The sequence below is a fragment of the Thunnus thynnus genome, chromosome 18 (assembly GCF_963924715.1).
Source record: "Thunnus thynnus chromosome 18, fThuThy2.1, whole genome shotgun sequence".
NCBI classification, from domain to species: Eukaryota; Metazoa; Chordata; class Actinopteri; order Scombriformes; family Scombridae; genus Thunnus; species Thunnus thynnus.
The window spans coordinates 497370-522719 of NC_089534.1; the positions used below are offsets into that span (position 1 = coordinate 497370).

The window sequence follows — 25350 nt, forward strand, 5'->3', positions numbered from 1 at the left end:
TAGAGGCGCCCTAGCAACCACGTAGAGGAGCCCTAGCAATCATGTAGAGGAGCCCTAGCGACCACATAGAGGAGCCCTAGCAACCGTGTAGAAGAGCCCTAGCAACCGTGTAGAGGAGCCCTAGCAACTACGTAGAGGAGCCCTAGCAACCGTGTAGAGGAGCCCTAGCGACCACATAGAGGAGCCCTAGCAACCACATAGAGGAGCCCTAGCAACCACGTAGAGGAGCCATAGCGACTGCTTGTAACAGAGACAGGAAACACCTCAAACCAACCAATGAACTGTCAGGAACCAGCTGACTCTAACTGCCACTTCAACTCCTTTCACTGATCACATCTTACACTCTTTATGCTCCTCCAGCTACACACACACACACACACACACACACACACACACACACACACACACACACACACACACACGCACACGCACACACACACACACTTCCTTCAGAAAACATGTTGTAGTTTTCTATAAGTATTATAATCAGTATTATTGTTTTTTAGAATCAGTAAATCAATATTTAGGTTAATTATTATTGTGGTAATTATCATTATTACAGTCACTAATATCTGTATCATGGTCGTCATTATTCGTATTATTGCTGTAAAATTCGTATTGTTCCTGTTATTATGATCAATATTACAGTCGTACCGATGAACTCCTGCCGCAGTCGGCTCCTCTTCCTCAGGTCGTCTTGTCCCAACACGAGCACGTTGACCACGCTCATCAGCGTCACCATGTACGGGACGTTATCGGTGGCGTGCAGCTCGTTCATGATCACGCTGAAGCGATACTGCTGCTTCTTCAGAGTCTGCAGACAGTCGGACGTTCAGACACGTTTACAGTCAACAAAAAACACAACCAGACACGTTGTTCACCAAACTCTGACTGTTACAAACGACCTTTAAACTGAAATAAAAGTTCCTTCCTGTTGACTTTATGTTTCAGAACACAGAAATATTTACACAGAAGAACATAAAACTTAATTATGATGCATCAGATGTATATAATATTATTATTATTGTTATTATTATTATTATTATTATCATTATTATTTCTCAGTGTCATAGATGGAGGTTTTCCTCTCAGGTTACAGGAGGTCAAATATTCAACATCTGGTTATTGTTTTGTTTTGGAGAGAAGAACAGACGGGTTTGTTCTTGCCAACATGATATCCCATCATGCATCTGTTCTGGGTTCAGAGCAGGAGAACAACAAGCCTGGACGAAGTCGACTTCATGAACAAACACGTCTGAAATAATATCTGATATGTTTGTTCGGTTATCTGCAGTCACACCCTGAAGTTACACGCTGACTGATAACTAGAAGAATAAAGAACATTTGACCTCCTTCCTGTCAGATTCTTCTTCTGTGGTTTCCTCTGAGTCACTTTCACATTTTAAAAGTATTTATGTGCCATAAAGAAAAACAAAAAAATGACAAGGAGGCTCATTACAAACAGTATAAATCCATAAATAAACAAACACAACTCGGAGGATGAACCGACGCCAGCCAATCAGGGCGCAGCATTTCATGGTATTATACAGTATTATGAGTCCACTATATATTCAATTAAAAACAAACATTTTCTCCAGATTTACTGTGACGGAACTCATTTAGTGACATTTTAATTTTAATAATTAATGTTAAATATGCAGCAAAAATCTGGAAGGTTGAAGCCATTTGGTTTAAACTAATATATGAATCTGAATATAAAGTCAGAAGCAAAACGGACCTTTAATAGATACGAGTTTTATTGCAAAGAAGAGAATTTATTTATTATGATGTTAATTATGTTTCTTGTTTATTGAATATTGAGTCGTACTGAAGATGAGCTGCAGGTGATGAAGCTCATGCAAGAAAGTGGAGCAAAGAAAATATTTCAACTAAAACTAATAATAATAATAAATTAACGATGATGATGACGGAGGAGGAAGGTGTGGAACAGTCCCAGTTGGTTCTGGGATCAAACTGGTGATCAATACTCGACCGAGTCTCCAGATAAACCAAAACTACCTTCATGGACAGAAACGAGTCTTTGTGGCTCGTCTGCTCTACCTTGTAGTGGTCGATGGCGTCCAGCGCCAGGCGGCGTCCCTGAGGGTCAAACAGAGCGAGAGCCGCCAGCAGCTCGAACACCTGCATCTTCACCATGACGTTAGACGTGTCCAGAGCTGAGGACACACACACACAGGAGGGACGGTCATGTGACAACACAACAACCAATAGGAACACACTTAATAACATTTAAACACAGGAAGCCGTCGGACGTTTCCGACCCGAAGAGATGAAGAAAAACAAAAAGAGACGAGAGATTAACGAAGGAGAAGAAAGAAAAACCATCAATAATAATAAAATAGTTTCTCCAGGAAACTGATGCTGTCATCACAATAATTTACACAAATACAACAAATCAAATCAAACATTTTCCAGAGTTTCAGTTTCACTAAATTACAGAAACTTTTCCACATGAAACGTCTGAATCAGCAGCTGCTTGTGGTTTGGACCAATCGTGGCGTTTGGTGCCAACAAACACGATGCCATAGACGAGCAAAACTGTTCCCAAATGTTCCCAACTGTTCCCAGATGTTCCCAACTGTTCCCAAATGCTCCCAGATGTTCCCAGATGTTCCCAACTGTTCCCAAATGTTCCCAACTGTTCCCAGATGTTCCCAACTGTTCCCAAATGCTCCCAAATGTTCCCAAATGTTCCCAACTGTTCCCAGATGTTCCCAACTGTTCCCAAATGCTCCCAAATGTTCCCAAATGTTCCCAACTGTTCCCAGATGTTCCCAACTGTTCCCAAATGCTCCCAAATGTTCCCAACTGTTCCCAGATGTTCCCAAATGCTCCCAGATGTTCCCAACTGTTCCCAGATGTTCCCAAATGTTCCCAACTGTTCCCAGATGTTCCCAAATGTCCCCAGATGTTCCCAACTGTCCCCAGATGTTCCCAACTGTTCCCAAATGTTCCCAGATGTTCCCAACTGTTCCCAAATGTTCCCAACTGTTCCCAGATGTTCCCAAATGTTTCCAACTGTTCCCAAATGTTCCCAGATGTTCCCAACTGTTCCCAACTGTTCCCAGATGTTCCCAGATGTTCCCAACTGTTCCCAACTGTTCCCAAATGTTCCCAACTGTTCCCAAATGTTCCCAGATGTTCCCAAATGTTCCCAACTGTTCCCAACTGTTCCCAAATGTTCCCAGATGTTCCCAACTGTTCCCAAATGTTCCCAACTGTTCCCAAATGTTCCCAGATGTTCCCAAATGTTCCCAACTGTTCCCAAATGCTCCCAGATGCTCCCAGATGTTCCCAACTGTTCCCAACTGTTCCCAAATGTTCCCAACTGTTCCCAGATGTTCCCAACTGTTCCCAACTGTTCCCAGATGTTCCCAACTGTTCCCAACTGTTCCCAAATGTTCCCAAATGTTCCCAGATGTTCCCAACTGTTCCCAGATGTTCCCAGATGTTCCCAGATGAGGTTTGATTCAGTGAGTCAGGAGACATAATCTGCCTCAAACATAAACATCCAACTAGATTTATTTTAATAACATTATTGATGATTTTATTTGCTGCTGATGTTGAGCTGAAAGTTTATTTAATAAAAGTTATAAATGGAACTCAAGTACAGTATTTTCTGTTTTATAGAACGTTGAGTCCTCATGGTTCTCATGACTCTTCACTGGCAGCAGTTTAAATAAATCACATTATTATTATTATTATTATTATTTTGATTAAAATGTTTCCAGTTTTTGCTGCAGAATCAATAATCACAGAAACGCTCGCTGACGTTTTATTACTCGACTGTTTGACCACAAACCTTCGTTCAGACACGTGAAGAAGAGAACGAGGGAAGGAAGTAAGAGGACAGGAATGAGGTCTGAGAGCGCCCACCCTGGATCAGGATCCTGACGTAGCCCTCGTTGTCCAGGATGAAGTGCAGCCCGGCCGACGAGTTCATGACGGCTCGGACGCAGGAGACGCAGGTGAGCTGCAGCAGAGCGTCGGCGATGCGGGCGCAGCCGCGGCCCGACAGACGCTCCAACGCCTCCATCAGCAGGTCCAGACCCCGCAGCTCCAGGAACTGGACCATCCAGGACTGAACGCTGGCCTCCAGACGCCGACGCAGACCCGAGTAGTTCACCACGCTGGGAACCTGCACGGAAGGTTTTTTGTCTTCATAAATGTTTAAATGAATAAAGTCTGTTGACAGAAGTCAGCAGATTCTCAGCTAATGAAACTAATTAATCATTAACTTGTTGCACATTTTCCAGGTTGTGAAGTTTTTCACTTTGTTAAAACTCTAAATGTACAAAATGATTTAAATGACTTTGATCATATTGATCACATTCAGAGATCAAATCCATGATTTTATTATAACACACTGAGCTGAGAACATAAATATCAATATCAATATCTGATTTAACAAAATCTATCAAAGTTTATCTTTAACGATCAAAGTGACCTGATTTAAGTGTTGTATGGAAGCCTGCGGCTGCCAATATTAAAATAAATTATTTTTGTTTGAATTTTAATTAAACTTTTCATCTTTGTATTTATGTTAATGTTTTTCTGTCAAAATGTAAATTAAAACCGAGAATGAAACATTGTGTTAGTTTTTATAATTTAAACAAAAAATCAAATTTAAAACAGTAACTTTTATATCTAAATTTGAATTATGTTCTGATTAGGACATAATTCACTTCTTTAAAAAAAAAGAAAAGAGAAAATGAAAACCTTCTCATGGTGGTTCATAACAGATGAATCCTGGTTATCTTATATATATATATGTATATATATATATATATATATATATATATACATATACATATATATATACATATATATATATATACACACACACACACACACACACACACATACACATATATATATAATAACAAGATGCAATCAAACTGTGAAAGTCCAGTTTGTTGAACTGGTCTGCCAGTTTGAAATCTACAGTTTTCATTTTGGCTGAAATTCTGCATTTTTAAACATGAAATAAAAATACAGATGTTGTTTTATAGCAGCATCATGTGACTAAATGATTGAATTTGAATAAAGGCAGCTACAGGCTTCCGTACCTGTTATACTGGATCAATACCAGTATTGACGGTATATTGATGGTTAATCGTACCTGCAGCAGGCGGATGCAGAGTTCGGGGTCGGCGTTCTCCAGATTCGCCTCCAGCGTGGCGTCGGGGTCGTGGGCGGGGCTTGCGGTCACACGGTCCTTCACCGCGCCCCATTTGGTTTTGGCCGCCATGGCGACAGGAAGCTGCAGACAGACGAGAGACTGGAGAGTCAGTGATTTAATTATAACTTCTATAATTAACAGTCTGTTAACGAGCTGCCGGCTCGTTATAACGACATCGTTTAGTTAATTAACAACCTGCGAGTCTGAACAACTAAAACTAAACGTTAATAAAACGTCTGTGTTTCAACCAGGAAGCAGAAAATCAATCTGGAACAACTAACAATAACTTTTATAATTGATTAATTAAAAAATGTCCGTTAGTGTCATAAAGCTCGTTGTGATGTCATCAACACCTCAAAACATAAAAACATTCAGTTTACAGTCAAGAAGAAAAGAAATGAATCGTCTCATCTGAGAAACTTTAACGATCAATCGATCAGCTCTGAACTGATCGATCATCTTTTTCTAACTTTAATGTTTCTCTCAGTAAACTGAAGACGTCTGTTATTATTATTATTATTATTATTATTATTATTATTATTATTTACTGAACATTTATTAGATATTTTTAGTGTTTCATTATATTTCATTGAATCATTTTCCAATAAATGATTAAAACTCGTTAATTAAACGTTATTTCATCTGTTTTACTGCAGAACATCAACATTCATCATAAAGTCTTTTATAGATTAAACTAATAAATAATAATAATACTCATTTTAATAAACAGACATATTAAAGAACCATCAATGTGTCAACAGCAGCAGGTTTTAAACTGTGTGTAAAATATTACATAATATGTTGATTGTTTCCTGTTTTCTAACAGCTGATGTTTGTATCAGCAGACGTTGAGTCAGCAGCTCTGAGCCTCCGTACAACAACCAGCTTTATTGTCTGTTCTGCAGTCTGAGGAGTTTAATGTTATTTAGTTTAAATTTAATAAAACTGAGTTTTTTCACAAGAGGAAACACGTGAAGAAGAGAGACTCGCGTCCTGCTGAGTCATCATCATCAGCACAATGCATGCTGGGTAGGTTTCTGTCCGGCTGCGTGTTCAGAGCTCAGTGCATGATGGGAAACACGACTCTGCATCATGTTTACTGTTAACAGAATAAATGTTTTTGTCGTTTTCAATATTGATGAATCAGCTGATCGTTTTCTGTTAATCAATGAATCATTTGGTCTGTAAACGTCAGTGTGATGTCACTTCCTCTTGTTTCTGTCTGGGTTCAGTCCTGATGATGAGCAGGGCGCTAACTTCCTGTCTGTTCTAATCAGAAAATAATCAATGATGTAAAATAATGATCAGTTCAGCCTCGATGCCGACGCGTCTCAGTTCTCTTGTTGGTTCCTGCTGAATAACAGCTCAGATGATTCATGTTAAACCAGATTAACAGGAAGTAACGGCGGCGTCCAAACGCCTGACGCACCTGAACCAACGATGCTATTCTATAATTATCATTATTATTATTATTATTATTATCATTATTATTATTATTTATTGCTTCAGTATTCATACTGTCAGTGTTGTTGTGTGTGAACGTTGAACTCAACAAACACGTCGAGTCAGTTTTTATCTTCCATCAACAACGATGCTTCATTCTCTGGATTCTTCAGGTTCGCTGATCCGAGGACGAAGGAGCCAGACGACGTTCCAGCTTCTGCTCTGATTAAATACTCATCAACTGATTTCTGTTTACAGAGTAAAAACATCATTAAATGTTACTGACATCAGATTAAAATATTAATGTTTAAAGGAATCTGAGATTTGAGTTCCAACTGCTGAAGAACTTTAAAAACAAGAAAACGGATCAAATCCACTTTATCTGTTAACCAAAGTCCATGTTTACTGATTTAAAACCTCCGGCTGAACTCATCTGGACTCAATCTGACGAGATAAACACATGACCGACCTCAGAGTGTTTCAGAGTTTCAGTGCATTTCAGTGTGTTTCAGTGTGTTTCGTGTGTTTTCATGTGTATTTCAGTGCATTTCAGTGCATTTCAGTGCATTTCAGTGTATTTCAATGTGTTTCAGTGTGTTTTCATGTGTGTTTCAGTGTTTTCCAGTGTATTTCAATGTGTTTCAGTGTGTTTTCATGTGTGTTTTAATGTGTTTCAGTGTGTTTCAGTGCGTTTCATTGTGTTTCTTGGCAGTCGGTCCTGGTTTGTGACTCATTTCCAGCCCTTCCCTTCCGCCGGGCTCCTCCCGTCGGGCTCCTCCCGCCATGAATCCGACCAGACTCCCTTTAAAACTCTCTGAATTAAATGTGTCTTTGCTCTTTGGTGAAGACGCTTTAATGCTAGAATATATATTTAAACACCGTGTAAATGCTCAGAGTATTCTGCTGAACTCGGCAGAGAAAGAATGAATCAGAAAGCTTTTTATAAGCGTAAATCTTGAGTTATAAGTTGAATGTAAACTGTGTTTTGACTCCGTCTCGTCGGTTTCGGCTAAATCGTTCCGTTAAAAATAAGAAAGAAGCGGATTAAAAAGTGAATCTTACATTAATAGAAGACAGACTGACCGGTGGGAAACCTGCTGGTTGCCGGTTTGATTCAGTCAGAGTTTGTAGTTTTAAAGGATCAGATGTTTAATCTCAGCGAAGCTTTAAAACATCAGTTTTTCACATGAAGTTCTGCAGCGGAGAGAAAACTCCGAGACTGACGTTTCACCATCATACAACACTTTCTAAAAGTTAAACTGACACTGTTGAGTAACACAGACATTTATATTAAATGTTAGATATAAAGTCAGATGTGTTCGTACCGTGAGGACCGGAGGCGGGAGGACCGGAGGACCGGAGGCGGGAGGACGGTCTCTGTGTCCCGGTGGAAGCTCTGCTTACTGTCGGACCTCCGGCAGCAGGCAGCCGGTGGAAAGTTGAGTCTGTGCGGTGAATCACAGCCCCAGTCCTCTACCACGTCCGCGTCCTGTGGGCGGGGTCAGAGGTCACAACAGTGCCAGCCGCCAACATCTGCATGCGAGCGTGCGAGCGCGTGCGCGTGCGCTTCGCGCGCTCTTCTCAAAAGAAGTTATGACTTTAAATGTGATTCTGTGAACTTTGGATGAACATCAGAAACATTGAACACATCTGCTGTTTCTACTGTTTCTACTGTTTCTACTGTAAAGTTACAGGCAGGAAACATAATAAAATGTTTTATTAGTTACTTTATTAGCAGTGATAATCAGGCCAGAGGTGCAAGAAATATACATTTAAAAATTAAAGTTTATTAAACTGATGACACAATATTATGAAATGTCAGGCTCAAAATAAAACAAATGTTTGTTGCACATACAATCAATTCAAATGTAAAATGTCAAAGTATTTTAATAGAACATAAAGTAAAATTTGACAGAATCTCTTTCCTGAAACCTGAACTTCACCGTTTCCGTCTGCTGCGGAAGATCATGACATGTGGTTGAAAGATCAAGAATGAATCTTCAAAGCAAACCTTTATCAGAGTTTTCCTTCAGACAAACACGCTGCAGATACAGACTAACGCTGCTGCTGAGTTTAAGCTCATCAACACGAGATCCTGATGTGTCAGTCAGAATGTTTATTCTGTGCTGCTTAATCAATAAAGTAATCACTGGTTTCAGTTTCTTGTTGACTTCAATACACTTTGAATCAGGACAGAATTTGGGCCACAAGAACAAACTGTAAGAACTTTCTACAAACTTATTGAGTTATAAAATCATTTCAGTAAAATCAGCAGCGAGGAAATAAAACTGAGGTGAAATCGAGAACGCTTTGTTTCAAAGATCCCCGCTGAGATAACGTGTTAATCTGACTGTATTTGTATTTGTTGAGGCAGCAAAATAATTTGTATTTGAATAAAAGGAAAAAAATCCTGTTTTTGTTTTGACTACACTTCTAATTTTAGGATATTAAAAGTGTTAAAGGTGGATTCCTGCAGCAGGTCTGTAATAATCTATAATCTATCAGACATGTGAGCAGATCAGCTGTTTATTCTCTCATGACAGACAAACAGCAACGTTACCTGCTACATTATCAGTCACAACTTCTCAAAAACAAATAATTTTTAAAATATTTGTACAGAATAAACATTCATAAAGCTCAGTATTTGTGCTTTTCTGAATATGTATTTGGATTCAGCCACGTCTTTACTACAAAACTCATTACTAACAGATCGGTTCTTGGAAATCGCTGTCCTGGATGAAGACGTTCCCTGAGACTCTGTAGCTCAGGTTGTTCCAGTCGAGGAGGTTCCCGGGATCAAAGGAACCCTGATTCATGTAGGACCGGATGTCACATGCAGACACGATGTGGTCCCACATGTGAAGGTCAGTAATGTCCCCTTCAAACGAGTCGTTCATGTTGTAACCACCTCGAAATTCATCTTGCTCCTGACCGATGATGATGCTCAGATTCCCGCTCACTACATAGTTCAGTCCCATTAGCTTCTGGGAGGTACGAAGCCCGTTCAGCCACACCTGGGTCAGCCCGGTCCCAGAGTCCCAGGTCCAGCAGATCGAGTTCCAGTCCAGCTCGTGGGTCGGTAGATTCAGGAAGAAGTATGAATCGCTGCCTGAGTGGACCTTGTACGATCCCTGACCGTCCTTCATCAGCAGCAGAGCGTTGCTGTGGTCGCGAGTCGCCAAAGAAAAGAGTCCCTGCGTCCTTTTCAGTTGAGAAAAGAACCGAAGGCAGACGGTCATCGTAGGGATGGAAACAGTGTTGACATGAAGAATAACGTGGGGCTCGTTTACACCACTGGGATCACTGGGAAAAGTGAACTGCTTCCCCGACAGATCTGTGACAAACAGAAGAGAAAGAATCAGTCACATGAAGATGAATTTACAGAAAAACGCCAGAGAATATCAGACTCAACCGACACTAAAACACCAGAGAACATCAGACCAAACCGGCACTAAAACACCAGAGAACATCAGACCAAACCTGCTCTAAAACACCAGAGAACATCAGACCCAACCGGCACTAAAACACCAGAGAACATCAGACCCAACCGACACTAAAACACCAGAGAACATCAGACCCAACCGGCACTAAAACACCAGAGAACATCAGACCAAACCGACACTAAAACACCAGAGAACATCAGACCAAACCGGCACTAAAACACCAGAGAACATCAGACCAAACCGGCACTAAAACACCAGAGAACATCAGACCAAACCGGCACTAAAACACCAGAGAACATCAGACCAAACCGGCAGTAAAACACCAGAGAACATCAGACCAAACCGGCACTAAAACACCAGAGAACATCAGACCAAACCGACACTAAAACACCAGAGAATATCAGACCAAACCGGCACTAAAACACCAGAGAATATCAGACCAAACCGGCACTAAAACACCAGAGAACATCAGACCAAACCGACACTAAAACACCAGAGAATATCAGACCAAACCGGCACTAAAACACCAGAGAACATCAGACCAAACCGGCAGTAAAACACCAGAGAACATCAGACCAAACCGGCACTAAAACACCAGAGAACATCAGACCAAACCGACACTAAAACACCAGAGAATATCAGACCAAACCGGCACTAAAACACCAGAGAATATCAGACCAAACCGGCACTAAAACACCAGAGAACATCAGACCAAACCGACACTAAAACACCAGAGAATATCAGACCAAACCGGCACTAAAACACCAGAGAACATCAGACCAAACCGGCAGTAAAACACCAGAGAATATCAGACCAAACCGGCACTAAAACACCAGAGAACATCAGACCCAATCGGCACTAAAACACCAGAGAACATCAGACCAAACCGGCACTAAAACACCAGAGAATTGTACCAAATGTTCCCACATGAGGTTTGATTCGGTGAGTCAGGAGACATAATCTGCCGCAAACATAAACATCAAACTAGATTTGATGACTGACTGATTTTATTTGCTGCTGATGTTGAGCTGAAAGTTTATTTAATAAAGGTTATAAATGGAACTCAAGTACAGTATTTTCTGTTTTATAGAACGTTGAGTCCTCATGGCTCTCATGTTCAGCTGAAATATAGTTGTTTCTGTGATCTGCAGGATGTCGTTACATACGACTCTTCACTGGTACCAGTTTAAATAAATCACATTATTTTACTTTGCTTGCAATGTTTCCCAGTTCCTGCTATAAGATGCAAATTGTATCACATTTTTTGGGAAAAGCTGCTGCAAAATCAAACATTTTTGGCTGCAATAATCACAGAAATCCTGGAGGGAGAGAGAAATGAAACGTTTTAAGGTTTTTCAGGAACCTTTTAGACATCAGGAGGTTGACAGAACCGTTTCTCATTTCAGTGAATATTCAGCGTAGTTCAGTTGTTAGATGATCTGTAATAAAGCAGGAAATCTGCTGTCTCACCTTTAACCTTACAGTGTCCAGCAGTCCAGAGAAGAACGGAAAACAACAACATCCTCGTCTCCATGACGACGACGATGATGATGATGATGATGATGATGATGATGATGAGGATTAACTCTTGCTGGTGACACCTACGTCACTCAAAACCTGAAAAGATTTTCATAACTAGAGGTCAAAGTGTGTGTTTGATTCAGTTCCACAGATCTAGTTTTCCAGGTCGGATGCTGCGGAGAAAGTGAGTAAGTGGGCCTTGAGTGGGGATAGCTTTGTCAGACATGTGGTCCTGAATTTTAATTCCTAACATGGATGTAAAGTCCTAAAAGTGTTGTGGATGAAATCTTAACAGCTACTGCACTCACATGTCAACACAACTCATCAACCTCCAGCTGCTGATGAAGACAGTGTGAAATGATAGAAATCAAACAGAAAAACAGTAAGTAGAATTTGACATTGGATTGTTTTGAGCTCCAGAGTATTTTACTCAGCAAGGTATCAGTAATTACAAGATGATTCCACATTTACAGAAAACATTAAACAGCAAATACAGATTAAATTTAGGAAAGAAGGTAAAATGACTTTTGTATATTTTATAACGATAATATGAGTTTAAAATTGATTGAACTCTGCGCTACATGATGTATTATTTCTGTTTAATGCAGTTTTTGATGTCAGATTGAGATAAATTATTTGGTTATATTACAGCAAATAAATTACAGTGTAAATATTTTATATAGGATATAGGAGAATGCCCACATACATTAGAATCAATATATACTATATACTGTAATATTCTATACTATATAGTATAATATAATGATACTATATACAATAATATACTATAATAAAGGAGTTTTTGCTGCTTTTCCAGTGCTTTGTGCTGATGCGAGTTTACTATCACTAATAATCTCAGCTGCATGTATTCACGGATACTTTAAAAACATGACAAATATATTAACATACATCGTACAAACGATACATAATTTATTTATACAATGATAAGGAACATTTTTCCTCTCAGGATTTGCCTGAGTTTTGGTTTCCCAGCAACAATAATAATAATGTAAAATAGCAAACCTAAAAACTGTTAATGTAACCTCGTAAAGACAATACTTTGTAGGAATATTATAAGTTACAGTACATTACAGTAAATTACACTACAATTATACTACAATTAATTGTATCACAATGTCAACTCTGTTAGTCTGTTTTCTCTCATTTCCATGTGACAATATTACTGTAATTATCAAATTATTAAACAGGTTCTCTGTCATTAAAAAAAACTACTGACAGTGAAATTTATTTCTAAGTCCCTTAAACTTCTTTCCGTTTCCTTATTTCCTACCCAGTAAGTATTTTATTAATACTCTGTATGCATTAAATAGTTACACTGTAATTTGCAGGCTTTAATCTAAAGTGCAACCAGTTCTTTTTGGAAACCAGTTCAACCAAACAGGGATGTTCCCCAGTTAGATTCTTTAGTTTGAATAATGTGCAGAGTTAAAACGCTTTGCAAGAAACAGCAACAAGTACAGAAAAGTCAGATTTGTGGAACAGAATTTTTGAATCTTTGAATCATCTTGAGGCTGTTTAAACTGTTAAAACTTCTTCCTCAAAATGTCACAACATGAGATGATTAAATATTTCTCTGCAAAAATGTACAAATTGGGGCAATACGCAGATAATTGATTCATATTCATCAATAACAACAATAATCAACACTATCAGTACTTTCAAATCCCACAGACTCATTTTACTACAAATACTATTAAATGCAGGACTTTGTCTCGTAATGAAATATTTACTGTTATTAGTAAAAGAGTTATTGATCCACCTGCGAAGGAGGAGTGAGGTCAGTTTAATTTACCTGTAAGGTGACAGTTTGGAGCAGAGATTGTCTTCTTCTTCTTCTTCTTCTTCTCCTTTTTTCTTCTTCTTCTTCTTCTTCCAGCAAAAAGAATTCTGCAGGAGACCTGATGGATCTGAAATTTATATCCAGCCGTTTGTTCAGATTTCTCTTCATCATCAAGAAAGTGACCACGTCAAGTTTAATCATCACTGTCCTTCAGATCCCTGCAAACGTCCTCCAGAAGAAGGAGAAGCTGAAAACTTCCCTGTTTTTGTGGTTTCTGACAGTTTTCACCGTTTGAGTGTCAGCAAAATTTGGTTCATGCTTTCATGTAACTGTGTTCTAAACATGTTTTATACTGAATTTCTGCAATATTATACATTTTAATTAAATAACGGACAGTAAAGATTACGTGGTTTTTTCTTGACCCTGTTTTTATGAATAATTAAAAGTAAATATACACTGTGACGTCCCTCTCTGCCTTCTGTATGTGAGGCTGGTTTGGTTTCCTGGCTCCGGAGCTGGTGGGAGTTGGGGTGGGGGGTTGTGTTTTGTTTGCACACATCACACACAAACACACACTGCATTCATTACTGACCTAGCTGACTATGTCATTGTAGAAACTTTACTCATTTGTGATTCCCTTTTTTTGCAAATGACTCTCAAACTGAGCCAGTTTGTGACATTTGGGGGCTCGTCCTGAGTGTGATAGATGAGGGCTTTTTCTTTGATAACCTTAATCTGTTGTAAATCTGAGTCATATTGGCTTTTTGTAGGATTATTCGTTGGCCTCTCTTGTTTAAAACCTTGAGTATGTTGTGGTATCCAGATTAGGGATGTGCAGACAGCCCAGTATTTGTATTTGTATTTGTATTTGAATAAAAGTGGAAATAGGTGTAAAAATCCTGTTTTTGTTTTTACTATACTTCTAATTTTAGGATATTTAAGTGTTAAAATAAGTGTTCGTCAATAAACTATTTTGCAAAGAGGATTTCCACTCCAAGTCCTGAACCACAGTCTCACAGACCAAAGACAACTGCACCGACCACTCAGCCAAAGCTCAGCTCTGCCAGTCACACAGAACTGCTGGTATTTCTACATCCATGACACAAAGACAGACAGCAAAGGAGAGAGACGGAGATGTTACCTCGCTGTGCGCTGTTATTCGATTTTTTTTTTCTTCCCAAAAATAAATAATTTTAAAATATTTGTAGGGAATAAATATTTGTAAAAACACACCATTTGTGCTTTTCTGAATATTGTCCACTCGGAGGAGTTTCACACATGAAACTGTAAATTATTTTCTTCCCTGGATTCAGAACTTGGGGTAAGAATTATTTTTCTGGTGGGGTTCAGAGTAGAGGAGCAGCACTTGTCCCCAGTTTTGGTTTTATTTATATAACTTTGTTTTGCTTGTTTTAGTTGAAGTGTTTTAAATCAGGTAAATGTTGGTCCATTTGAACTACAATGCCTTGGTTGGGGTAGCCATTGTTTTTGACCCATTTATCTCCTGTTAGGTTTGGATGGCGTTAGTGGCAACAAACGTTGGTAGAGCAGTTTCTCTGGAGCACGTCCCTGGCCGCAGAGTGGATGCTGGTTTTCCAGTTGCCTCTCTGCCCCAGCAGTTTGCAGTGCATAAGAACCCCCCATATGTAGTGGCATGAAGACTGGGGTTGAGTGGAGTTAGATGGTTTTTGTGTCAGGGAGGGTCTGGTTTTGATGGTGGCTGTCCCATACCACGTCAAGTTTAATCATCACTGTCCTTCAGATCCCTGCAAACGTCCTCCAGAAAAAGGAGAAGCTGAAAACTTCCCTATTTTTGTGGTTTCCAACGGTTTTCACTGTTTGAGTGTCAGCAAAACTGGGACCATGCTCTCAGATAACTGTGTTTTAAACATGTTTTATGCAACATTTCTGCAATATTTTAAATTTCAATTAAATAATAGACAATAAAGATTACATGGCTTAAGGTGTTTTTTCTTGATCCTGTTTTTGATTGGATAACTTAAATTAAATATACAAAATCTGGGTGCACAAATGTATGCATGTATCACCTTCATCTCCTCGTTCTTGCATGTAGCCTTCACTCTCACTTCAAAAACATGTTATCTTTGAGATCCTTAAAAATAAAAAACATAATTTATCTTTTAAGAAACGTACTGAATTATCTAAAAGATGCAGTATTCATAAAAAATAAAAACCAGGATGAGGGTTAAAGTGGGTTTTGTTGGGTTTGAGTTGGACTATTTCACAGAAACATGATCAATATTTGGTTAAACATGGTAAATATTTGTTATAGCAGTGCTTTAGTGTATTTGCCAAAACATCACCCACATTTTCATTATTTATTTATTTATTTTCTCTTAAAACAAATCTTTAGTAACTGAAAAGATTCAAAGTAACAAATACGGATTACACAAACAAGCATACAAAATATATTTACTTTTCATTGAACTTGTGATGAACCTTCAACACCTGAGATTTCTGCCTCCACAATGACATAATGGATTTAAGCATGAACATGTGTCAGAACAAAAAGTGTGTAAATGTGTTTATGTTTAAAAGAGAGTGTCAGGTGCCAGGCTGAAAGAGATGTTAGTTAGTTTGCATGCAAAATGTGTTAGTTGCTGGATATAACTCCAGACCTATGAATACATGTGTAAAGCATGAACTAAAATTAACTTAGCAGTGTGGCTATCCAAAAACCAAACTATGAATAGACGTCATAACAATAAAGCTAAGTGAATGACATCATGCTTGCTTATGGGGGAATTGTTGGGTCTCTGTAAATTAAAGAGTACGGTCTTGACCTGCTCTATGTGAAAAGTGCCTTGAGATGACTTTTGTTGTGATTTGGCGCTATATAAATAAAGATTGATTGATTGATTGATCAAATCAAATCAATACATGTAAGTTGACAAAGTTATCAGTGTTGTGCTTAGCCATGTGTGCTACTATGCTATGCTATGCTATGCTATGCTATGCTATGCTATGCTATGCTATGCTATGCTTTGCTAGGCTAGGCTAGGCTAGGTTAGGCCAAGTTGTTACAAGTTTTTGGGGGGAAGAGGTGCTGCTTTGTTGAGTTGGTGATCCGTGGCAAGCTAACACTGCTTTGTGGCTCCTGTGCTTGTAAAATCAGCTGGCTTGTCTCATAGCTGCTGGTGCAAGATAACTTATTTACTGAATCTTGGTTTATCTTAAGCAGGCCATTGTGTCCTGCCGTTAAGAACAGAGTTTTGTGTGTCTGCTCTGTTAGCAGGCCACACTGAGACAGAGAGCTTCACAGCAGGGGCAAGTGTAGCTGCATGCTGCAATGCCCCTGCAGTGTGAGAAGTCCAATAGAGAAGAGCCAGAGAGAAAAGAAAGAGGAGTCGCTGTTGCTTCAGCAGCAGTGGGGAGAAAGAGGTAGAGCCTAGCAGCAGCTGCTGCTGAGCAGCTGAGTGTCCAGGGGAAAAAGAAGCCAGAATAAAGGCCAACTCTGATTTTGTTGACCTGATGACATCACGGAGGATCATAGGTAAACTTCACTGACCAATGGTAGCTTAGAGCTAGGTCCATGGGTGGAGTTAACTTCCAGGTGCAAAGTACCCAGAGGACTCTGGGAGACTGAGTCCCTTAAGGACTCCCTTTCTTCCTTAGCGTGTAAAACATGCAGTCTGGCCTGTGAGGTCCCTACACAACAGAGTGAACAGTGATTTCAGCAGCTGTCTTCAGTCAGCAGTGTGACTGTTTGTCTACACAGGAGGAGACTCTTCCTCAGACAGACGACACAGAGACACTGAGGAATCAGACCCAAACCCAAACCCAGGATACAGAGGCTGATTGAATGTGGCGTTGAAGGTGTGGAGGTGGATCAGTGTGTCAGAGGAGACTCTGTAGAAGGACAGAGTGCCAGCAGGACAGTCCACATACACTGCTACTCTGTTAGAGACAGAGGAGGAAGAGGAGGAGGAGGAGGAGGAGGGGGGGCAGGGGATTTCTGTTTCTTTCTTATTTTGATGGACAGAGTAACCATTAACATCAGAGCACTTCAGACTCCAGGACAGATCATTCAACCCAAACAAACAATCAATACTGTTTCCTTTCCTTCTGATTTCTCTGTAAGTCACTGACATATGAACTCTTCCTCTCCACTCGACCTCCCAGTAACAGCGACCAGTCAGACCACTTCTACACAGCAGTTGACAGTAGCAGTCAAATCTGTCTGGATGATCAGGATATGACTGATCCTCCTCCACACGTGTCACCTTCCTGTTGTTGTCAGACAGTTTGAGGTATCTGTATGCTGTGTTTGTGTCCAGTGTGAGTTCACTGAAATCTGATTAAGAGAAGAAGAAATAACACAGCAGCAGTTTATCATCTGACACACCTGATGGATTTATTCTCTGTTTAAGTTCTGATCTGTTGTTCATTTCTATGAAGTTTAATGACACATTTTATCAGTAATGTTTTATGAATACATACCAAACAGACTAACGTTGTATTTAAAGAGAAACTGACTGTGTGCTGTTTAGTTGTCATGAATCAAATTAAATCCACACTTACACTTCTTCAGACCAGGTTTTAACCTGTGCTCTCCACCATGTTCCAACCTGGAGGAAGAAACACAGTCAGAATGATTTTCTATCCAACATGAGTCCTAACTGCTGTTCAACATGATACAGTGTTCCTCAGTTTGTCAGAGTGACACAGAAACAGGCTGCAACTCATCTCTCCATACCTGAGAGTGTCCAGTCTCCAGTGTGGATCCTCCAGTCCAGCAGACAGCAGCTTCTCTCCTGAACCTCCTGGATGATTGTAGGTCAGATCCAGTTCTCTCAGATGGGAGGGGTTGGAGCTCAGAGCTGAGGCCAGAGAAGCACAGCCTTCCTCTGTGATCAGACATCCTGACAGACTAGAATTCAGAAAATAAAGTTAATTCAGTGTTTTAGAAAATCATGTTAGCAGGAAGATCCTACAGATGTTGATCATCTTCACTAAAACATCTGAATCCTGACCTGAGAGTTTCTAGTGTACAGTGTGGACTCCCCAGCCCAGCAGACAGGAGCTTGACTCCTGAGTCCTGCAAGTCATTGTTACTCAGCTCAAGCTCTCTGAGACTAGAGGACTGCGAGCTGAGAACTGAGGACAGAGCTGCACAGCTTCTCTCTGACAGGTTACAGCCACTCAGCCTGCCGAATAATTAGTGATGAACACAAATGTTTTTGTTATCATGTTTAAAATTAAACATATTTGAATTGTTCATATATCCAGCAGTTCACCCACTTACAGAGCTTTATTTGAAGCTTTGACCACTGGTAGCAGCCTCAGAAGAGCCTCCTCTGAAGCAGAGTATTTCTTCAGGTCAAACATGTCCAGATCTTTTTCTGATGACAGTAAGATGAAGACCAGAGCTGACCACTGAGCAGGAGACAGTTCATCTGTGGAGAGTCTTCCTAATCTCAGGTACTGTTGGATCTCCTCCACTAGAGAACGGTCATTCAGCTCATTCAGACAGTGGAACAGATTGATGCTTCTCTCTGCAGACACATTTTCACTGATCTTCTTCTTTATGTAATCAACTGTTTTCTGATTGGTCTGTGAGCTGCTTCCTGTCTGTGTCAGCAGGCCTCGTAGGAGAGTCTGATTGGTCTTCAGTGAAAGACCCAGGAGGAAGCGGAGGAACAGGTCAAGGTGTCCATTTGGACTCTTTAAGGCCTTGTCCACAGCATTCTGGTAGAGATGTTTTAGTTTAGGTTTGTCTTTAAAGACTTTAGACCACCAGGATGTCGTTTGTCTTTCTGCCAGCAGATTGACTCCAGAGTTGATGAATGTCAGATGGACATGAAGAGCAGCCAGAAACTCCTGAACGCTCAGATGGACGAAGCAGAACACCTTGTCCTGGTACAGTCCACTCTCCTCTTTAAAGATCTCTGTGAACACTCCTGAGTACACTGAGGCTGCTCTGATATTGATGCCACACTCTGTCAGGTCTGATTCATAGAAGATCAGGTTGCCGTTCTGCAGCTGCTCAAAAGCCAGTTTTCCCAGAGACTCAATCATCTTCCTGTTCCCTGGATTCCAGTGTGGATCTCTCTCAGCTCCTCCATCATATTTGACATTCTTCATTTTGGCCTGAACCACCAGGAAGTGGATGTACATTTTAGTCAGGGTCTTGGGCAGCTTTTCTCCCTCTCTACTTTTCAACAAATGCTCCAGAACTGTAGCAGTGATCCAGCAGAAGACTGGGATGTGGCACATGATGTGGAGGCTTTGTGATGTCTTGATGTGGGAGATGATGGTGCTGGCCTGCTTCTCATCTCTGAATCTCTTCCTGAAGTACTCCTCCTTTTGTGGATCAGTGAACCCTCTGACCTCTGTTACCATGCTGACACACTCAGGAGGGATCTGATTGGCTGCTGCAGGTCGTGTGGTTATCCAGAGGCAAGCAGAGGGAAGCAGTTTCCCCCTGATGAGGTTTGTCAGCAGCACATCCACTGAGGTGGACTCTGTAACATCAGTCAGGATCTCATTGTTGTGGAAGTCCAGAGGAAGTCGACATTCATCCAGACCGTCAAAGATGAACACAACCTGGAACTCTTCAAACCTGCAGATTCCTGCTTCTTTGGTTTCAGTAAAGAAGTGATGAACAAGTTCCACCAAGCTGTACTTGTTCTCTTTCAGCACATTCAGCTCTCTGAAAGTGAATGGAAATGTGAAGTGTATGTCCTGGTTGGCTTTGTCTTCAGCCCAGTCCAGAGTGAACTTCTGTGTTAAGACTGTTTTCCCAATGCCAGCCACTCCCTTTGTCATCACTGTTCTGATTGGTTCATCTCTTCCAGGTGAGGTTTTAAAGATGTCCTCTTGTCTGATTGTTGTTTCTGGTCTGTCTGGTTTCCTGGATGCTGTTTCAATCTGTCTGACCTCATGTTCCATGTTGACCTCTCCAGTTTCTTCCATTATGATGTAGATCTCAGTGTAGATCTCTTCTAGAAGTTTTGAATTCCCTGATTTTGTGATTTTCTCGAATAAATATTGAAATCTTCTTTTCAGCTTGGATTTGAGTTTACACTGACACTGGGCAAGAATCTCTGAATTAATAGAAAAGAGACAACATAAATAAGAGAGTACTGTTAGATCACGTTTTAGTAGTTTCCTGATAATTGTGCACATTTCTGATTCAACAGCAAAATTTTTCCTTAGATCAAAATATTTTTTGTATTGTGATAAATAAAATAACAATTATACAACCAAAACATCCTCCTGAATTTGAGGTTTGGTTTATGCCTCCCCTCCAGCACTCTCACATTGGTTTCTGGTGTAGCCTGAGTGATGTGCCTCCCAAAGAGTTGGAATACAACCTTTGGTCCCGTTTTTAAAAATGAGTATCACCACTGAGTTGACAGGCACTGTCCCCAACCCTCATGTGACATTGAAGAGGTGTGTCACTCAAGACAGCATAACAATGTCCAGAGCCTTCAACATATCAGGACAAATCTCATCCACCTCTGGCACCTTACCACTGTGGACCTCTTTGACTACCTTATTAACCTCTACCATCGAGTTGGATGAGACTTCTCCCAAACCTTTTGGCTCAGCCAGAGTTTTGCCTTCTTGACTACTGAAGCTTCAATCCCTCTGGCCTCCCAATACCCTTCTGCCTCTTTGGGAATCCCCTGGGGAAACACAACATTGCTCAGGATGGGCTCATGAGTATTCCCATACCCATGCCTGTCACCCTTGGGAACTTCAGAAAAGGACCTATCCAGGAAACATAGTTCCACACATCATACAATCGGGTGTCTGCATACACGTGTACAAGTTTGCAGTTTTGCAGTGTTTTTCTGACGAGCCTTTAAACACAATAATCTGTCACTGCACCCGGACTTACTGGATCATATTTCATTGTCCACACCAACACAGCCCCCTTGTATTGTTTTACACAGGGCTGATTTCAGTCTGAATGTAGCTGAGGAGTTCCTGTATTTTGCCAAAAAAAAAGCTTAATGACAAGAGGAATACAGTTCATATTGTACATACAGTACATGAGACAAGCATCCTGTTTGCTTTAGTGGCGCACTCATAGTGTGACAGTCCAGCGGCTGCAGAGACCCACATGGCCACGCAGACATGGAAAGTATGAATTGGCCCTCACTTGGCAGAGTGTGGCTCCCTCAGTAGTAGACAATGATCACAGCTCAAACTGAGTTAGGTGGAACTGTTGGGGAAAAGGACTACACCTGACCCAACTGCCACCAACCTGCAGCAGTCACTGTGAACTGACAGTGCTGAGAGCTCACCTGTCTTTGTGGCAGAAGTTATGGCTAACGGCAGTAACATTATAGATCAGCAACCCCAAGGGGCTCAAAGAGAATGCTGAATTGCACTGAGGACTACGTCCAGGACCCTTGGAGGAACTGATTACGTAGTCCTGTGAACTGGGATCACCTTTGAGGAACCAGGAAATCAAGGAAAAGCTGTCTTTATTCACTGACACAAATTTCTGTGATTGCTGCCACCATCCCTGAAGACCAGTTAATGATAAACCACTGGTCCTCCCGCTAAGAAGAATCCACAAACCCTGACTGTTTATATACATGGGATATGTAAAAGAGAAGGGAGACATGAAATATGATATGAGATATGACAGCCAGCATGTGATAAAGATTTTTTTGATTCATTGCTGGGTCACACTGCCAACCTTGAGGTACTGTAGAATTGATCCTCTATGGTCACTGTGGTGGTGAGCAGATTTTTACTTGTTACGGGCTCATTGTGTGTTATCACAGGCTGACTCATATCAACATGTCAGGATACACCACTGTCCTTTTTCCCAGCATTGATGTGCATCAGGCTTGCTACTGTAGCCTGACAACTTCTTCTGTGTGGCTCATCAGTTATGTGTGACAGGTGTACATCACATGATGCCTGGGTGTGTTGCACTTTAATGACTAAATTTAGCTATAACATTTCATATTTGTGCAAAAACACTTTCTTGATATTATAAAATTTCATTCCATGCCCGGATCTCATTGTCATGTGAGATTTGTTACTGATAATAACAGTTTGAGCATGACTTACGTTCTGAGATGGTGTGTGAATATTGCTTATTCATCTTCCTCAGAACCTTTCTGGTCACCTGCAGAGTGTGTTCGCTGTAGGTCTGCACCATCAGATCCACTGTGTCCAACCGGTCCGCCTTCTCCAGTCTACACTTTGGGATTGCTGGGAAGCCTTCCAGGACCTCAGGCTGCTCCAGGTACCACTTGAATGTTTTAAAGTCATCTTCTGCCAAATTCTGTAAAGTTCTCAAGAGGTCCTCTTTAGGGTTAGATTCCACCGTTTTTTCTCCCTGTCAGAAATAAAGAAAGTCTTTACCTAAACAAAACGTTCCCCACATCCCATCTCATCACTCTGCTGCTCACTGTTTCCATCAAATGTTTCCAAAAATAATGTGGAACATCTATGCAGAACTTTTTGGGTTTTATTAAAACACTTCAAAAGCCACAGTTGGGCTTTGATAGCAGCTTTTCAAATCTTAAACCACTTATTGAACACAATTGGCAGACTTTCTGGGGAAGACCTGGTCTGATTAGGAGAGACGGCATACATCCCACTTTGGATGGAGCTGCTCTCATATCTAGAAATATGTTTATTAGTAGACCAAAATGAAACTGAATTTTTATCTGAATTCTGAGTTTTTATCAAACTTAGTCCTTAGCATAGATAAAGTAATTATAGTAGGTGACTTTAATGTTCATGTGGATGTCGATAATTACAGTCTTAGTGCTGCATTTATCTCATTATTAGACTCAATTGGCTTCTCTCAGAGTGTAAATAATCCCACTCACTGTCTTAACCACACCCTCCACCTTGTTCTGACTTATGGGATTGAAATTGAACATTTAATAATTTTTCCACAAAATCCTATTCTATCAGATCATTTTTTAATAACTTTTGACTTCCTATTACTGGATTACACACCACCATGTCCTCACTAGATGTCTCTCTGATAGTGCTGTAGCTAAATTTAAGGAAGCAATTCCATCAGTACTGAATTCACTGCCATGTCTCAATACTACAGAGGACTCTTATGTTAACTTTAGTTCCTCCCAAACTGATAATCTTGTTGATAGAGCTGCAGGCTCATTACGAATAGCACTTCACTCCATCTCCCCTTTAAAAGGGCATAGCTCCATGGTTTAAATCTCTAACCCGCAAATTATCAATCATTCAATTCAATCAATCAATTATTAATCATCTCAACTAGGCTGCTTCAGGAAGTCTTACCCTTAGTTAGCACTTCTTTACTAGATATGATCAATCTGTCTTTAGTAACAGGCTATGTACCACAGTCCTTTAAAGTAGCTGTAATTAAACCTCTTCTTAAGAAGCCTACTCTTGATTCAGGCATTTTAGCCAATTATAGACCTATATCTAACCTTCCATTCCTCTCTCTTGAGAAAGCAGTCTCTAATCATTTATGTGACTTTCTACACAACAATAGTTTATTTGAGGATTTTCAGTCAGGATTTAGAGGCATCATAGCACAGAGACAGCACTGGTGAAAGTCACTAATGATCTCCTAACTGCATCGGACAAAGGATTTGTCTCTGTGATTGTCTTGTTGCACTTATCAGTAAAGCTGTTAAAATTCTGTTTGTTATTTCAGTCGACAAACACTATGAAACAGATGTTTAAAATGCATAAAACTCAACAGTGAAATACATATGAAACTGCACAAGACTCAACAATACATATACAGGACATACATTTAATGAAAAAACACAAAACTCAACAACAAAATACACACAAAGAAGCACAAAACAGAAACAACTTACAAACAAATCATAAAAGTTTCATAAAACAACAAGCAGCAGATCACATGACTACATGACTGATCCTTCTTTAAAAAGTGTTTCAGTTTGAGTTTAAAATGTTCCGCATCAGGATCCATAAAGAGTTCCACATGTTGATCCCTAGAACTAAAAAAAGATATCTGTCCAAGTGAGGATTTACTAAAGGGCTCCTTACACTTCCCAGCAGATGCAGCTCATGTTAATGAGCCAGAAGCCCTGAGAGGAACCAGCAGGTCACTGAGAACCTGAGGAGCTGCTCAATTAGACATTTTTAGCAAATGTAATAAAATGACCAAAACTTGACATATTTAATTTCTGAAGAACATGGCAGAGCTGTGATCTTATTGGTTATTTGGTTCAGAAATTCAGTTGCTCAATTATAAATCATCATTTTCTTCTCCACTAGAACATTTTACTGTTTTTAATGAAACAAGAAACGTTTTTGTCTTTTTACTGTTTTACTGTCCTCTGTTCTGCTGCAGTTCACTTGGAGAGAACAACAATAATTTCTATCTTGAATGTTGAGAAAAAGAGGATTGTTACTCTCAGAGCTCAACACATCAATGTGTAAAAACTAAAAACATTTGTCATTTATCAAACAGCTGTGATGTTCTTACCTGTGCGTCCATCTGCAGACATTAACCCTCGGCGTCTCTGTGCTTCTGAGCGTCTCGGCCTCGATATTCAAATATCTGATGACATCACTGTGACGTCAGACAACAAGTCTGTGCAGTAAAATGATCTTCAGTAAATCATATCTGACAGCTGCTTCAGGCCAGTTTCAGGCAGAAGTTTAACTGAATATAAAACCATTTAAACTGACTGTATATCAATAATAATGATAATTATTATGGTTTGATCTCTCTAAAACAGTCAGGGTAACACTTTCTTTAACTCCCCTGTTTGTCATATAAACAGTTATTAAATGGTTTGTAACACAATATAATGTAAATATAAACAGATTTAAGGACATTTCAAAGTGTTTATTAATGTCTTTGTTAACAACTATAACTCCTTATGAAGCATTTATAACTGGTTTTTAAACAGTTAATGAACACTTGATAATACAGTTGTAATTATTTATCTAATTTCTTAACACTTTTA

At 40.0% G+C, this 25350-nt stretch overlaps 3 protein-coding genes across 10 annotated transcripts in view; all 3 read right to left on the reverse strand.

The window, feature by feature from the left end:
- LOC137169097 (inverted formin-2-like) overlaps positions 1–8184 on the reverse strand; it is a 35882-nt gene extending 27698 nt beyond the window's left edge. For 3 of the 8 annotated variants that reach the window (XM_067572076.1, XM_067572075.1, XM_067572071.1), the window contains exons 1-5: positions 7972–8184; positions 5144–5284; positions 3898–4159; positions 2062–2177; positions 655–814 (exon numbers count right to left, since the gene is read on the reverse strand). In XM_067572076.1, coding sequence (XP_067428177.1) covers positions 655–814; positions 2062–2177; positions 3898–4159; positions 5144–5272 — 667 coding nt within the window. In that variant the 5' untranslated portion in view covers positions 5273–5284; positions 7972–8184. Of the gene's footprint in view, positions 1–654; positions 815–2061; positions 2178–3897; positions 4160–5143; positions 5285–7708; positions 7841–7971 lie in introns of those variants that run through there. The other 5 variants (XM_067572073.1, XM_067572072.1, XM_067572079.1 and 2 more) reach the window with 5 other exon arrangements.
- Positions 8185–8453: 269 nt separating this feature from the next.
- On the reverse strand, positions 8454–13701 carry LOC137169479 (C-reactive protein-like). Its single transcript, XM_067572701.1, has 3 exons — positions 13424–13701; positions 11560–11706; positions 8454–9980 (listed from the first exon to the last, which is right to left on the reverse strand). The coding sequence occupies exons 2-3, from the start codon at positions 11621–11623 to the stop codon at positions 9349–9351; spliced, it is 696 nt and encodes a 231-aa protein (XP_067428802.1). The 5' UTR covers positions 11624–11706; positions 13424–13701; the 3' UTR covers positions 8454–9348.
- Positions 13702–16497: 2796 nt separating this feature from the next.
- Positions 16498–22730, reverse strand: LOC137169477 (NLR family CARD domain-containing protein 3-like). Its single transcript, XM_067572698.1, has 6 exons — positions 22469–22730; positions 18678–20478; positions 18406–18579; positions 18129–18302; positions 17954–18000; positions 16498–17726 (listed from the first exon to the last, which is right to left on the reverse strand). The coding sequence occupies exons 1-6, from the start codon at positions 22557–22559 to the stop codon at positions 17143–17145; spliced, it is 2871 nt and encodes a 956-aa protein (XP_067428799.1). The 5' UTR covers positions 22560–22730; the 3' UTR covers positions 16498–17142.
- Between the last annotated feature and the right edge of the window lie 2620 nt (positions 22731–25350).